Source organism: Pinus tabuliformis, chromosome 1_2 (assembly GCF_031772625.1).
Source record: "Pinus tabuliformis cultivar Carrire ecotype Pingquan chromosome 1_2, CPIR1, whole genome shotgun sequence".
Taxonomy (NCBI): Eukaryota; Viridiplantae; Streptophyta; class Pinopsida; order Pinales; family Pinaceae; genus Pinus; species Pinus tabuliformis.
The window spans coordinates 285,272,959-285,289,580 of record NC_142298.1 but is presented as its reverse complement, the minus strand read 5'-3'; the positions used below and the strand labels follow the sequence as shown (position 1 = coordinate 285,289,580).

The 16,622-nt window shown below is 38.2% G+C and overlaps 1 protein-coding gene across 1 annotated transcript; it reads left to right on the top strand.

The window, feature by feature from the left end:
- Positions 1-11,965: 11,965 nt before the first annotated feature.
- LOC149205447 (peptidase M1 family protein) lies at positions 11,966-16,251 on the top strand. Its single transcript, XM_089395074.1, has 4 exons — positions 11,966-13,146; positions 13,266-13,499; positions 14,906-15,232; positions 15,831-16,251. The coding sequence occupies exons 1-4, from the start codon at positions 12,157-12,159 to the stop codon at positions 16,122-16,124; spliced, it is 1,845 nt and encodes a 614-aa protein (XP_089251200.1). The 5' UTR covers positions 11,966-12,156; the 3' UTR covers positions 16,125-16,251.
- The last annotated feature ends 371 nt before the right edge of the window (positions 16,252-16,622 follow it).

The following is a 16,622-nucleotide window of genomic DNA, read 5'->3' as shown; positions in this document are numbered from 1 at the left end:
CTCATTTCGAAAGCAGTTAGGATTCCGTGCAGCTGTGACATGGTAATACTCTGTAGATTCTACTTTTCTTCTATGGCAGAAACTTTTGATTCAAACTTAGAAGACAAAGATCTTAGAACCTTTTCAACCAAAGTAACTTCTTTTATCTCTTCACCCAAGTTTTTCATACGAATAACAATCTTATCTATAAGTAAGAAATAATTAGCCACACTTTCATCATTGTGCATTCTGAGAGTTTCATATTGAATTCTGAGAGATTGTAGTTTTGCACGTTTTCCTTTATCGTCTCCTTCATAGCTTAGAACGATCTTGTCCCATATTTCTTTGGCAGTTTTGAGCTGCATAACCTTGACGAATTCTAATTGAGATAGACTCCCTAATAAAGTATTGACAGCCGTTGCATTTGTTTCATACTGCTTTTTACTAGCCGTATCTATAGGAGTTGCCGATGGAAATGTGTATCCTCCTACCACGATATCCCAAACTTCTGTACCAAGAGATTGAAGATAGGTTGTGATTCTTACCTTCCAATAGACAAAGTTGCTCCCATCAAAGATTGGTGGCCTGATAGATGCCTCCTTTTCGTAGTTTCTCATGATGATAGATCTTCCTTCAAGTGATCAAGCTTCTTCTGAAGGACCTGCTCTGATAACAATTGTTGGAAATAATATTGAGAGGGGGGGTGAATCAGTATTATCAAGTCAATTATTTTTCATTTCACAATCAGATTTGTATACGCTACTTCTGTTAGTGAAAACTGCGTATATACGCAACTACAGTTAAGGAAACTAGCATATAACCTGCAGACTTATAATTTGATTTATTCTTCAGATGTTGATCATTAATCTGTGCATCAGAATCATATAGACAGTAACCAAGAACAGTAAAACAGATCAGACAGTCACACACAAGAACACAAGATATAAGGTGGAAACCCAATGTGGGTGAAAACCACCTGCTACAATTCGTCTCTATCTTCTTTTTACAATAGTTCTGTACTGGTGCAGTATTATACCAGTATGCAGGCTTCTACTTGTAGAAGGCTACAACCTTCTCTCGTTCTCCAGACTCTCCTGGAAGGGAGCTACTACCCCCTAAGCTCTTGTACTAGCTGATGTACTAGTACGTAGGTGCTGACCTACAGAAGGCTCCAACCTTCTCTTTTCTTCCAGGGACCATGTTTCATATATTTTCACACTAGATCCATCAATAACAAAACATAAAATACATCTGCATCAACCAATCTCCTTTGCTTCAATCAAAACTGAATCAAACAATTACTTTTCTGAATGTTGTAACCAGAATACATTAACTGTAACCAGAAACCAATCCTGAACCTAGAACGCTGCAGCAATAAACAGAAGTAACTAAAACATATTTCATGAGACGTACGCTACTTCAGTATGTATAACTTGCATGCATACGCTTTTGTGTTAAGGCCAACCTGCGTATATGTTTTTTTGAATTACCAAACCAGTGTGTATATGCGCCTTTGCTATGCTGAACCTGCGTACAGATATATAAAAGATAATCTTACCCTTTTCAGTTATTCAAACATCAGTAATACCCAGATCATCAGATTTACAGATCAAGTCATGCACCAAATATAATAGATCAAAATCACACAAAGATACTTCTCTTCAAGCCTTAAGATCTTGACCCATCAATAGAATTTATTCTTCTCCTTGTGCTCAGGTTCCTCCTTGATTCAGATCTAGCTATGCACCATAACCCAATGACAAGTATTCTAGATCTTGCTCTCCATAAGATATTCAATCCTTCAGTGAATGCCTTTGCCTAATGATCTCCTTCCCCTTTTATAGTCTTAGGCCTTACTCAATACCATGGTCCAAAACCATAGAGAATCAATACCATGGACCCAATACCTGGGTTCAACACTTCGGATGAGATACCATGGTCCAAAACCATAGGTCCAAATACCAAGGACTAAATACCATGGACCAAAAGATAAGTTTTCCCACATGTGCATGTTTTTCCTTGCACGAAAGTGCGTGCATACTTATACGCGCCTTATGATCGTCGAACCCACATGTATACGCGACTTGGTTAAGAGGAACCTGTGTATATCTCTTTTCCTTCATTCTGAGAGCTTGAACTGTTCTGTCATTTGAGTGAGTTTCCATCAAGGACAACACCTGTGTCATAGCGCCAAACCTGTGTCAGAATGCCAACATGATGAAGGTTTTCGTTCACAGGTTCAATTATGTTGTTTGTTGAACTAGCTGCTCTTGTTGCTGCCCTTTTTGCTTGCTTCAATTGTATGTCCCAATCTGTGAATAGAATATCCTTGTGGGACTCCTCGATCTTTGGTAGATCGACTTTTTTACCTTTTTCAGATTCCTGCCAAGAAATAAACTCTGAAATCCTCTTATTGACCTCTTCATATTCTAATCTTTGATCAACCATTTGATTGGTTAATGTATCACTTGTTTCACAATATGGATTGATCAATGAGATTTTTTGGCAGAATACTTCTTGTTGTTGTGACAATAAAGAATTTAGTTCAAGTGCTTCTTTAATGAATTCCTCTATTTGAGGGTTGTCTCTGAGTTTATCTATTACAGTCTGCATTTGATGAATCTGTGAATCCTTTTCTGCAATGTCTATTTGATGTTGTAATCTCATTTGCTCAAAATCTTTTTTAAGTTGTGCCATCTGCATCTCTGCTTGTCTGTTGGTGCTCTGTCTTTCCAGCTCAAGTTGTTGTTCCAACAACTGAACTCTTTCTTCTTTTTATTTAAGCAAAAGCCAAACTTTTGCTGCCTTATCAATTGTTTTAGTTACATAAGTGCCTGCAAATTGTGATAGATTTGTAATATTTTTTGATGGATCGATGGGGGTGTCTTTCCATACTACCTCCATTGATTCATTTTCAAGAGTTGTTGCTGCTGATGCATCCAATTTCCTTTTCTTCCTTTGCCTCTTCACTACAGCCTTATGTGTTGGGTTGTAGAATATATCCAGTGGGGGTATTTCCTCAATCTTTAAAACAATCTTTGAAGTTGGGTAGGCCGGGATGATTTCAATATCTTGAGTAGTTGTAACTCCTTGTATTGTTGTTTATGGGTTTATAACCTGCTGAGTCTATTTAGGAGTCTGAAATCTAGATGTTCCTTCAAGACTTTTCTCTGTCTGCTGCACTTGGAGATTTATCCAGATCAATGAATCTGATCTTTTCTTGAACCTGTGTGGAGTCAATCTCCATGTGTTCCTTAGTCGAGGCCTTTTTGGTCATTTCTTTAGCACTTTTCTCTGTGTCCTTCTCAGGGTCTTTCTCGGGGCTTTCTTCCTTATTTTGAGATTGGTGTTTAGAGTCTTTTGAACCTTGAACTGACTTCTCTTGAGATTCCTCATCAGAATTATGCTCGGAACTTTTCTCCAGGCTTACGCTGGGAGTGGGTTCTCTTATTTCTTCAATCTACAATAGGTCCAAAGGGACCTTTGTCAGTATTTTATTCATGTATATGTGGAATTGGTTGAGGTCCACTGGGCTCATTTTTATTGATGCTAAATGTAAGACCTGTGAAAATGTCTCAGTTTCCTCAAAGAGATCATCAAACTCATCGTCCTCATGAATAAATTGTCTGATTTTGACCATAGTAGTGAAGTTTCAGGCAACCTTGTTAGGGTCATATTGTCTGCCTAGCACAATAGCCAGATTTAGGGATGTGATGTTCTGTATCTCTTTTGTTGCATGCCCAAAATCATGTAATGCGAAAGCACCACATTGCACCAGGAAGGTCGTCCAGATGGATTTCTTCATTTCTTTGAGGGTTTTGGTAATACCATTTTTTTGGTCTTGATGATGGACCCCCTTTGGGGTTCAAAATGTCGATATGATGAATATAATATTGTGGATAATCCAGATCATACTACACCAAAAAACAACCACAGAAGCTTAAAGTCTACCATTCCCCATTGTTTGATAGGAAATCTCTCTTGCTAATAATTTATCATGAACATAAAATGGAAGAACATCTGGAACTGTAATACTCCCAAAAACTCTAATATAAGTAAATAATTCCTTGCCAAACCATCTTGCCATCGAAAAATGTCCGTTTTAGCTTCCTTTGATAGCCTGGGGGCTTTCTTATCAAAAATGGTTTGGTAAATTGGCAACATAACGCCATGAAATTTTTTGTAAAAGTGGGAGCTAAACTGTGATTCCCACAAAATCTTATGATAAACATGGATGGGAGTAGGGTCCTGTAGAGTCCATTTCCAGCCCATGTTTGGAAAATGTGAACAAAAACATATAGCATCCATCACATATGCACTCATGTAAAAAGGAGGGATAACCCAAGAGGAGATAATTCTATTGTGTCTGTATTCTCTAATGGACATAGCCAAATTGTTCGATAAAATATTGCTCCAGTTCATAATTATAGCATTAACAGCCGCATCAATCAATGGAACCCATTCAATAGAAAACTTGGTACTATCATCCTTTCCAAATAGTCTACACAACATTGCGGCTGCAAAATTATGCGAGGCTGACAGAGGTGCAATTGGGTACATACCAGTTTTCTCCCGCCTAAACTTGTTGGAGCTAGACCTCCAATTCTGCATGATGTCCATCAAGTCTTCATTTTCTTTTGCAAAATGCTCAATAAAGGCTTTATCATAGAGATTCTGTGGTTTTGGCAGATGGTACATTCGGTGTAAATTGTCTGGTTTAAATGACCCCATGACTTCATGCCTGGAATTCCTGAATGTTCTATCTGAAATATCCACATTGTCAATGATCCATTTTACCATATCAGTGTATGGCAAGATTTTAGGCCTTGCAGCTATTCTGTGCAGGAAAGAACATGCTGCTTCAAAATAAGAAGCCTCGAATGAGTCCTCAGCATCTGCTATTGCTTTAGTTTCCAGGACCTTTGGGTTTTCTTCCTCTAGTAAATTATACATTGCCTCCCATGATGTAGTCCCGCCATCCTTGTTGCATGTAGTATCAAAGAAGAGTGGAAGCATGTTTGAATCCTCAAACGCAGTAGCCTCTGCAATATTCTTTCCTTTCTTAACCATTTTTCCGAGCACTGTTTTCTTTGGAAATTTCCTAAAATTTGGGCAATGGAGAAAACAGAATAAAATGCAAAGCAGTAATGAAAGTGGAAACACAATAACACAGTAAATTCTGAAAGAATGTAAGGATGAAGCTTTTATTTCAAATACAGGTAAAAATATATAAATCTTCTCGAGCCATTAAAAGAGTAAATGCAATTAAACCTTATTAACTACTCATTAAGGCCTACGTGTGATTTCCTTTATGACTCATCAAAACATTGCATCGCAAGTTTCTAAATGATATTTCAAATTGGTGTGTGTTATGTGCGATACCAATCATGCGATTGCGATGAATGGAAATATCGCAATATCGCAAATCGCAATATCGGTGATATTGGGAATAGACCAATTCAAAGTTTCTTTGGTATTTTGCGATTTGCGATGAGCGACATACTTTTTACTTTTTCGAGTGTGTTTCCTTAAACGGATGATTATTCCATTGAAACAACTATTTCGCGATAGGTCAGACTTAATTTAAGTTATAACAATCTTTATTATTCCGTCGAGTCTGGACCACATCACAATTCACAGTTTTTTATGGTTTGCATGTTTGCACCTTTGTAAAAGCCGTGATGTGATTGTGATAAATACTTTATTTTATAAGGAATATCCTAAGCCTTAAGTTTTATAAAAAAGTTCAATGCTTCCTTCGATATTTTAAGGGGGTTATTTTATTGTGTTTCGCAGACTCCGACTCATGACTAACCTTTGTTACTTTTGATCATGCGATTTGCGATAAAGTGAGAATGCCTAGTCATAAAGTGACTTGAATTAATATCTTAAGTTTGTCTAAGGTTTTATTCTGAATGGTTTCAAAAGGAAAGCTTTTATTTGCTAAGTTTTTTTTTTGGAAAGGGTACCCATTTATTAATACAATACTAACTATTTATGTAATAAATGGGGGAGTTGTTGAACAATACAACAATTTCCTGAGGACATTTCAGAGTTGCCACCTCACAGGGAGGTAGAATTTTCTATTGAATTAGTGCCAGGGGCAGATCCAACATTGAAAGCACCTTACAGAATGAGCACACCTGAGTTGGTAGAGTTGAAGTTGCAGCTAAAGGAAATGTTGGACAAAGGATACATCAGACCCTGTGTATCACCTTGGAGCGCACTAGTGTTGTTTGTAAAGAAGAAAGATGGTACTCTTAGATTGTGCATTGACTACAGAAAACTAAATAAGGTAACGATTAAGAACATGTACCCTTTGTTGAGGATTGATGATTTGTTTTATCAACTAAAGGGATCGACAATGTTCTCTAAGATCGACTTAAGATCGGGATACCATCAGGTATGCATCAAGGAAGAGGATATCTTCAAGACTATGTTCAGGACTAGGTATGGGCATTGTGAGTTTGTTGTTGTTCCATTCGGTTTAAATAATGCTCCAGCTACATTCATGTTTTTGATGAATAACGTGTTGCATCTTTATTTGGACAAGTTTGTTACTGTATTCATTGATGACATATTGGTATATTCTAAGAATGAGGAGGAACATGCTGAACATTTAGCAGCAATGTTGATATTTCTAAGAGAGCATCAATTGTATGCTAAACTTAGCATGTGCAGCTTCTTTCATACTGAGGTACATTACTCGGGACATGTTGTCTCCAAGGAAGGCATAACAATAGATCCGAAAAAGATAAGGGCCATCATGGAATGGGCAGCTCCTAAGAATGTAGATGAGGTGAGATCATTTATGGGATTTGCATGTTACTATAGGAGGTTCATCAAGAACTTATCACACATTGCATATCCTATCACATCATTGTAGCGATATAGTTAAGAAGTTTGAATGGACAGCAGAATGTGAAGATAGTTTTGAGAATCTTAAGCAGTTGTTAACACATGCACCCGTGCTAAAGATTGTGGATCCAGACCAGGAGTTTGTTCTGTGTACAGATGCTTGCAAAAGGGGACTTGGTGGAGTTCTCATGTAAGAAGGACAATTAGTGTGCTATGAGTCACAAAAACTGAATGAGCACGAATGGAACTATCTGACACTTGATCTTGAGTTAGGAGTGATTATACATGCATTGAAGATGTGGAAACACTATCTTCTTAGCAGGAGGTTTACATTAATGAGTGATCACAGTGGGTTGAGGTATTTGTTTGACCAACTGAATCTAAATGCCAAACAAGCTAGATGGTTGGCCACCCTTAGTGAGTTTTACTTCGAGATCAGATACATCAAAGGGAAGGAGAACTGGGTTGCAGATGCTCTTAGCAGGAAGGTAAAGGTAAAACATATAGCAACTATAAGCTCTTATGGGACAGAGTTACAGGATAGGATTTTGCAGGTAGGTCAACAAGATGACAAATACATGGAGATCATGCATAGGTTACAATAGAGCACAGGTATAGGTACATGTGATCAGGATGGAGACTATCATCTCACAACAGATGACTTGGTGATGTTTCAAGATAGGATCTATGTGCCAAAATTGCAGTGAACTCAAGAAGCTTATCTTGAGGGAGTTTTACGTGAAACCATATTCAGGTCATCTATGATATCAAAAGACATTGACGACAGTAAAGAAATTCTATTACTGGCCGAATCTAAATAAAGAAGTGACTGATTTCGTGGCGAAATGCTTAGATTGTCAGCAGGTAAAGGTGGAGTGCAAGCATCCAAGCGGTCTACTACAACCTATTGCAATCCCGGAATGGAAATGGGAGGTCATTTCCATGGATTTGATCACAGGTCTTCCGAGGATAGTGAAGCAGAATGATTCTATTATGGTCGTGATCGACAGGTTGAGCAAGATAGCTCACTTCATTTTGATAAAGACTACATATTCAGCTAGTGAGGTATCACAGGTGTTCATTAGAAATATAGTGAGACTACATGGTGTTCCAAAGAAGATTGTGTCAGATAGGGATGCAAAGTTCACTTTTAAGTTTTGGAAGGGGCTGTTTACAGGCTTGGGTACAGAGTTGGCCTTCAACACAACTTATCATCCACAGATAGATGGTCAGACACAAAGGGTCAACAAGAACTTGGAAGATATGTTGAGGATGTAAGTGATGCACCAACAGAGGAAATGGGAAGAGTATCTACCATTGGTTGAGTTCACATACAAAAATGTTTATCAGGAGTCATTGAAGGTGAGTCTTTTCAAGGCATTGTATGGGTGGAGTTGTAACACTCCCATAAGCTGGAGTGACTCGGTGAACATGGTACTTATTGGACCGGACATGTTGGTAGACATGGAGCATGAAATGCAGGTTATAAAGAAGAATCTAAAGGTAGCACAAGATAGACAGAAAAGTTATGCAGATCATCACAAGGTGTTCAAAGAGTTTCAGGTTGGGGAGCATGTGTATTTGTGCATCAAGTCTAAGAAAATCTCTTTGAGGATTGGTTCATGTGCCAAGTTGGAACCATGGTATTGTAGACCTTTTGAGATCCTTGAGAGGATTGGACCAGAGGCATATCGACTTGCACTTCCTCCAACAGTGAAAGTCCATGATGTTTTCCTTATTTCATTGCTTAAGAAGTATATAAAGGATGTTGACCATGTTATTTATTAGTTTGTATTGCAGGTGGAGCAAGAAGGAGAGTTCGAACCAGAGCCTCAATGCATATTGCAGATGAAACATCACATGCTCAAGAACAAAATCATATAGCAAGTTAAAGTGCAATGGAAGCACTTTGGGCCTGAGGAAGCTACATGGGAGATGACGGATCGAATGCGGGCCCTATATCCTTCATTGTTTGTGAGATGAGGGAAAGAAGTTTTGGTTTGATGTTGGTTTATGTTTGACATATGTTTTGTTGATGTTTTGCTATTTGTATATGTATATGTATATGGATGTAAATACCGCCATGAGCTAAGTTATAAAGCTCTAATAAGTGGTATGGGTGTCATCTTATTATGGTTGTTATATTGTCATGTTGTCATGATGTTTTGCTTTTGAGCAGGTTCTTCATTGTAAATACTGCAACGAGCTAAGTTATAAAGCTCCATATGCAGTATGTTTTCTTTTCCCCAAGGGGGAGGGTTCTGTAACAGCCCTGGTGAAAAGTTAATGTAATAAAAGTTAATAAAGGAAAAATAAGACCACAGTTAAGGGACACTTATTCCAAGTTGAATGTTGGGAAAATATATCCTAGTGGGCATCCCTGGATGTGTGTTTTGGCTAAGGGAAATTGGTAAAGGCTAAGGAAAAGACATTAAAAGGAAAAAAGGCATTTTTGACACATTTATTTATGAAAATAAAGGAAACTAGGAGAAAAGTAAGGTGAAAAGTCACAGGTTGCATGTGAGGAGGAAATTGAAGGAAAGTAATGGAAAATGAAGAAATTAAAGGCCTCATGCATAAAAAGGCTTCTGAGGATCAGTTCATGGCTTTTGTCAAGTTCAAGTTTGGAGCTCTCTCATTATTCTCTCTCTCTCTCACTCTCTTGGTCACTTAGAGTTTTCTTGGAGCACTCTAGTTTGGAGCAAAGGAAAGGGAAGGCAAGGAAAGGAAAGGAAAATCAAGCAAGGAACAAGGAAAGGAAAGTAGGATCAAGCAGCTTCAGCAAGAATACTTTCAGGTAACCCTTTGTATGTGTGATTTCCTAGCTGATTTGGACATGCATGGCTTTGCATGTTGGTATATGGTTCTCTTGCTATCGGTGGCATGGCATTGCCTAGTTATGACAGTGGCTTTTAGCCTAGCCTAGCCTTTTTCTTGATGCCATGGTATGTTGGGATGTTTATTTCGGTTTTTGAGCTTTGGTTTACCAGATGGATTTCAGAATTCGGGGCAGAGGTGGTCTCAAGGTTCATTCCCAAAGGCCTAGGAAGCCCTTGATAGATTTTGGCAGGATACACGGTAAAGCCTGAGGGAGGTGTCTCAGTTTAGGGCCTAGTGATCTGGGTTTGGATAACAGTAAAGCCCTGAGAGACAAGGAGATGGAAAATTCCTCAAGGATAGTGATGGTATCCGGATGACATTCCAAGTTTTGTTCGGTTGTGATTGGAGCACCGATTTTGGTGTGATCACGATTTGATGAGGGTGGTGGTGGTTTAACCTCTAGATTCCCTTGGTTGTTATTGGATTGGTTGTTCTATGGAATCCCACATTCATGCTTGGAATATGGCACGAGGGTGACTAACTAAAAGAAAGATTTTGTTAAGCCATGTCTATGGTTGAGTGGTACGTGGAAGTCCCGAACCTGGTCGGATTTGCCTATGATTAATAAAAGCTAAGTTCTCTTACTTTTGCATTAATTTATATGTGGATTTAATGGTTGTCATATCTATGATATTTATATGTTTTTATGCTGGTTATAAGCATGGTTGAATGAATGGTTCATGTCACGGTTATTTCATATCTTTACATGTAACTGTTAAATGGATGGATGCAAGACCTAATTGATGATGTAGTAGTTCAATGGAGAAGGAGGTGGTGCTTTTGGTTATGTTTCATAAGTTGTTTCATTCATTTATGCTTTGTCTTGTATCCTAGACCTATAGGTTGCATTGATGCCAAGTGTTTGGCAAAATGTCAGTCCCGATTGTGGATGCTCAGGCCTAGTCCCAAGGGTGATTTTGATTGATTAACATTGTTATCATGTTTTTAATGATCTTTGAAAGTTACAACAAGTTCTGGGCATAGGCTAGGATTCTAGGCTAGAAAAGTGGCTTAAATCCTGGGGTCGCTAGCACAAAACTGACAATTCGGGACAACAGTCGCTGGTAGACAAGCCTGTGAGAGCGACTTTGAGTCGTTGGTCGCTCCCTTGCCCATAGCATGAGAGCGACTGAGGGCTAAGAGTTGCAAAATAGCAGTGAGACCCATGGACAGACTGTCTGAGTGACTGACTTGTCTTCTGAGGGATTTGTTGATGATATTGGATGATTGTATGTGATGTTTCGTTGATTTCACTTCCTTATATTTACCCCAGTTGACATGGTTACTTTGAATATACCTCAGAGAGAGTATTACACATATTTAATATTATTCTTTATTTTTCATTAATTAGTAGATATATATATTTTAAAGATTAAACGTCCATTATATATTAGGCTATGGAACACCTCTCACCTTTCACTACCATAACTATTATCTTAAAATTATCACATTTAAATTTAATTAAGGAAACAATCACCCACATATTTTTAAAAATCTTAAAAATGAATCTTAAAAATACTAAGAATATATTAGGGTATAAAGCTCCTCTAAACACAATAACTATTATATTAAAAAAGTCATATTTAAATTTAATTGAGGCAACAATCACCCGCATGTTTTTAAGAATCTTAAAAATTCTAAGAATTATTAAAACTGTCAAATAATTGACAGCGTTAATATTTTTATATTTAAGTTGTTAGGATAGGAAATCGTGTTAATATATATTTATATTTAGATCGGTAACAAAGGAGATTGTTGATTGATTGATATGTATAACAAAGTCCACGTTTAAGAAATTTAGGTGGAACGTACAATTAAAAGGCTACGTGCCAGAACACCGAAAAGTTAGGCTTTTTCATGTAATCTCCCTACAAATTTATCGTTAATTGTACCACTCGAATCCCCTCCTATGTGATTCTTTAGGTTATATTGCTTTGACATTTTTGTTGTCGTTCAAAGTTTACTATTATTTTTTTCCAAGGAATGAAAGTTTATTACTTTAGGAATGAAACCAAAAAGCTGCCTCTGGCCAACCATTTTTCCTCAACCCACCCACTAATAGAAATGAAACCATAATAATGCACCCCTTTTTTAGTTACAAGTTCCATCATAACGTACTTTTTGTAACAAATTATTATTTTTTTGGTCATGGTGAATCACGATGGTAGAGAAATACAAACAAAATCCAATACCATAAAAAATATATGTATATATATTTATTGCGTAAGCTCTGATTAGGTACACATGGCCTGATCCACAGCCACAAGGTTGCAGGACTCTTCTTATTTAGGCACCCTCAGGCTTGAAAAACAATCAGCGAGAATTCCTTCCAGCATCGCCGATGCTACAGCCTTAAACCTGTGTTGCATCCACCATTAATTAGAGTTGGCCAGAGCAGAGGTGCTATATAGATATTTTGATTGGGGATAGGATTATAACATGGCTCCAATTGATCCCCATTCCTTCACAGACTCCATGCATCCTCTAACAAAGCATGTCCATCTTTCATTGTATTTTGATTTTAATAGCAAAACGATTGATGGGTCTGCGATTTTAACTCTTGAAAGTCCATATTCTGGAGATCTATATCTTGATACCAGATGCCTCAAAATCCATGGAGTTTACAATGATGCTAGTAATTCCGCTTCGCCTTCTGCTTATATACCTTTCATTTTGGAAAATCCAGATCCCATCAAGGGCTCTCTTCTCAGAGTTTCTCTTATAAATCAAAGCTCTTTTGCCATAATATTCAAAACCCATCAATCTGCTTCAGCTATTCAGTGGTTGAATCCAGCACAGACGGCAGGGAAAAAATTCCCGTATGTATACACTCAATGCCAGTCTATCCATGCTCGTTCTATATTCCCCTGTCAGGACACTCCCAGAGCGAGGATTCGGTACTCGGCTGTGCTAAACATTCCTGAACAGATGAGCTCTGTAATGTCTGCCGCCCATAAGGGCCGGATGGCTCCTTCCACAGGAGAAGGAAAGGGAGCATGCCCTGATGAGAAGTGGGCGATGCATGGAAGAGTTGTTGAGCATTTTTCAATGCAGCAGCCAATACCTCCATATCTGTTTGCATTTGCTGTGGGGAATATCGTTTTTAAGGAGGTTGGTCCCAGGACTAGGATCTATTCTGAACCTTGTCCTGTTCTGGAAGCTGCAGAAAATGAGTTCAGAAACACAGAGGAGATGATAAAGCAGGGGGAAAAGCTCTTTGGTGAATATGAATGGGAGAGATTTGATCTCCTTGTATTGCCCCCGAGTTTCCCATATGGAGGAATGGAGAATCCCAGGTTGGTTTTCTTAACCCCCACTGTCATCGCAGGGGATTTGAGTGGTGGGCAAGTTGTGGCACATGAGCTTGCACACAGCTGGACAGGAAATCTAATCACCAATGCCACAAATAATGACTTTTGGCTAAATGAGGTATTATTACATATACACCTAACTATATGGTATCTTACCATATTCTCTAGAAAATAGGTTGTTGAAGATCTGAGTTTTGAGGGTTTAGGGTTTTCAGGTTTGGGAAGTGTTTTTTGCAGGGTTTTACGACATATGCAGAGCGAAGAATTGTGGAAGTTGTGCAGGGCGAGGAGCGTGCTGCTTTGAACATTGGTTTAGGCTGTTCAGAATTGAAGGATGAGATGCAGAGATTCAAGGATAATATGGAATTTACCAAATTGAGAACAAATCAGGATGGGGTTGATCCCGATCATGTTTACTCTTCTGTCCCTTACGAAAAGGGTTTTCAGTTCCTTTGGCGTATTGAGCGTCAGGTCTTACTCACCCTCTTTTCCCTTTGTTGCTGTTTTCTGTATCTGTATGTTGCTCGGTTCGATTCCATTCTGATCTTCCTACGGCTAACTCATGATGTTAATGCTGAGTGGGTCCGAAGCCCTGTTTTATTCATCCCAGACAGCTTCGTAGGTCCCAGTGCAACTAAGAAATATCAATGCCTATTCATTGGAATCTAGTGCCGTCAAGGCTATATGGTTAAGATCTTTTTATTCTCAAGCCACGAGCCACGCTGATACTTTCATTCAAGATGCTTCCTATCATTCTTTGTGGGGTATCTGTTTCCAGACAAAGTTGTATCATTCTTTGCGGGGTATCTGTTTCCAGCCAAAGTTGTCTGAGAGCCATTATGCCTTTGGGATTTGAATTTTTGACGTAATCCACACGATTTTAGTGTAGTAGTGGAGGAAGATATTAGTAATATAAAAGTAAGTCTGGTTACTAACTGGCCTATAAAATTTATTGTTTAGAATCCATTTACAAATTTCCAATAATCCCACTAAAATTAAATTTTAGTGTTTGGAATCCATTTACAAATTTACAATAATCTCATCAATGTTATGAAATGTAAAACACCCTGGTCTTACCATTCAAGCAATGTAAACAAAAGTGTAACTATATGACCCATCTTCCTTTATTTTTCTCTGGGCAAAATGTTTTCTATTATCAACGAACTAAAATTTCCCCGGGTCCCAAACCATTCAAACAATGTAAACAAAAATGTAAATATATGACCCATCTTCCTTTATTTTTCTCGGGGCAAAATGTTTTCTATTATCACCCAACTAAAATTTCCCCGGTTCCCAAACCTACTTTAAATGATATACTTGATCAACTTGCACAGATAGGACAGCGCAGGAACGGTGAGGGCTGAGACATGTCTAGGGGATTTAAACTTTGGTGTGGGAGTGGAACACCAGTCACCATTCACACCACACAGATATTGGACCAAACTGCTGCTACTATTCACAGAACGCTAACACACGGACATGGTGTCCACTAATATACGGGTGTCAAGCATGTGGAAGATTGTGTGTGCAGACAATCTGCACAACTCTCTAGCTCATCTGGACCAGCAAGGTCTCACTAATGCGGCCTTAATGACCAGTATACATTCCCCATGTCTTGACAGAACATGGGCACCTATCAAGTGCAGGGCTTCGTCTGTGACATAAATCTCATCAACTGAAAATCAAAATTAAATTCAAAATCATGCATGGAGCGCAATACCATTTTCTGTTCGAGTTTCATTATTTTAAGTTTTTATTTTTGGCAATGTTTTTGAATGTGCTTAATTCGGAACAAAGCAGAGACCGTTCCCTTTCTATGTCAATTGTTGCAAGAGTGCAAACTCAATCAATTGATATCTGTACATTCCTGAGCGCAGGTTGGGCGCCCTGTCTTCGATGAGTTTCTGAAGAAGTATATCCGTTCTTTCAAGTTCCAATCGATTGATACCGATACATTCCTGGCCTTTCTGAAGAAGAATCTTCCCGGCATAGAGAATGAAATTGATTTGGATGTTTGGGTAGATGGGACTGGAATTCCTCCAGATGTCATGGAGCCCATTTCCACCATCCACGACAAGATCTTGTCTGCATCACGGGATTTCATTGCCGGACGAATCCCTTCTGATGAGGAAGTGAGCAAGTGGCAGGGCCAAGAGTGGCAGCTTTACTTGGAGAGTCTACCCAAAAAACTTGCACCATCACAGGTGTGCAACCTTTTCAAATTCTGTATGCTTTCCCTTTTCTGATCATTTTTTTGCAAATTGAAAATACTTTTGCTAAAAAGATAGAAGGGAAAAGTGATGACCATGTGTACATTATAAAATAAAGTTTCTGTTTGCTTGCAATTTGAGCACCAAAATTTTCTTTTATTTTTTCCTTTTGACAGCTTGTTATCCTAAAGCTGAAAGTAAGTATTGTAATCATGCCTACTGAAGGGTTCCTGCACTTGTTTGTTTCGGTTTCCTGATTGGAAATAGTTGTGCTACATAAGGTGGAATTGAAACATGCATTTCTAAAATGTTTGTTTTGTTTGGATGCCCAAAATGCAGTGCAGTGCTATTTCTAAAGTTTTTGTTTTGTTTGGATGCCCCAATATGCAGATCAGTGCTATTTCTAAAGTGTTTGTTTTGTTTGGATGCCCAATATGCAGTACAGTGCTAATAACTAACTATTTGAAACAAACTGCAGTGCTAATATCTAATGCTATTTGCCCTGTTTTGAGACATAAGAGAACCAAAGCCCTAGAAATTCAAACCATTATTGTTATGTGCATATTTTACTTATTGCATTACTTGAATGCAGATATCAGCTCTAGATGGACGATTTCAATTTAGCATGAGCAAGAATTGGGATGTCAAAGTGGCATTCTTGACAATTGTTGCATATTCTGGTTACAAACCTCTCTTTCAGGAGATCGATAGATGTCTTAAAGAAATAGGAAGAATGAAGTATCTGAGGCAGCTCTATCCAGGTTTGTTGCAAAGCAACTTGGAAGAAGGGAAGAGTTTTGCTAGAAGAGTGTTTGAGGAAGCCAGAGACTTCTATCATCCAATTGCTCAGGGTGTGGTTGAGTCCCTTTTGACCAAATTTACATAGAGATGTATAATCAGCATATAAATGAAGGTAGAAAACCTTTATCAACTTTTTGTTCATTGTAATGCCAACGCTGTGTGCATTAACAAACTCTTATTAAATATAGTTAGTATATACATCGTTCTTTGCATCCGCACGACTTTTAATGTGAGACAGTGGCGCAGTTTGTTAAGGAGCCAAGCTATGCTACAGATTTGAGTTTACCAACTATTTGCCTATCTTAGAATTAAAAGCTAAATATTAAAATTTAAACCGTTGGGATACCAAACAAAAACAGAGACTGATCTGCTATTCTATCCATATTGCTTATTAGATTTTTTTAGCAGATTTTCCCTCTCACGTGAGACTAAGTCTGGGCCTTTTGAATCAACTAACTCGAACTGAAGTCCACTATTAACTTTTGAATAACTAAGAACTTTCCCCTTTGTTCGGATATTTCCTTGATTTCCCATGCTAGCCATTCTATTATTTGTTCTATGATAACCTTTTTAGATTTGTTCT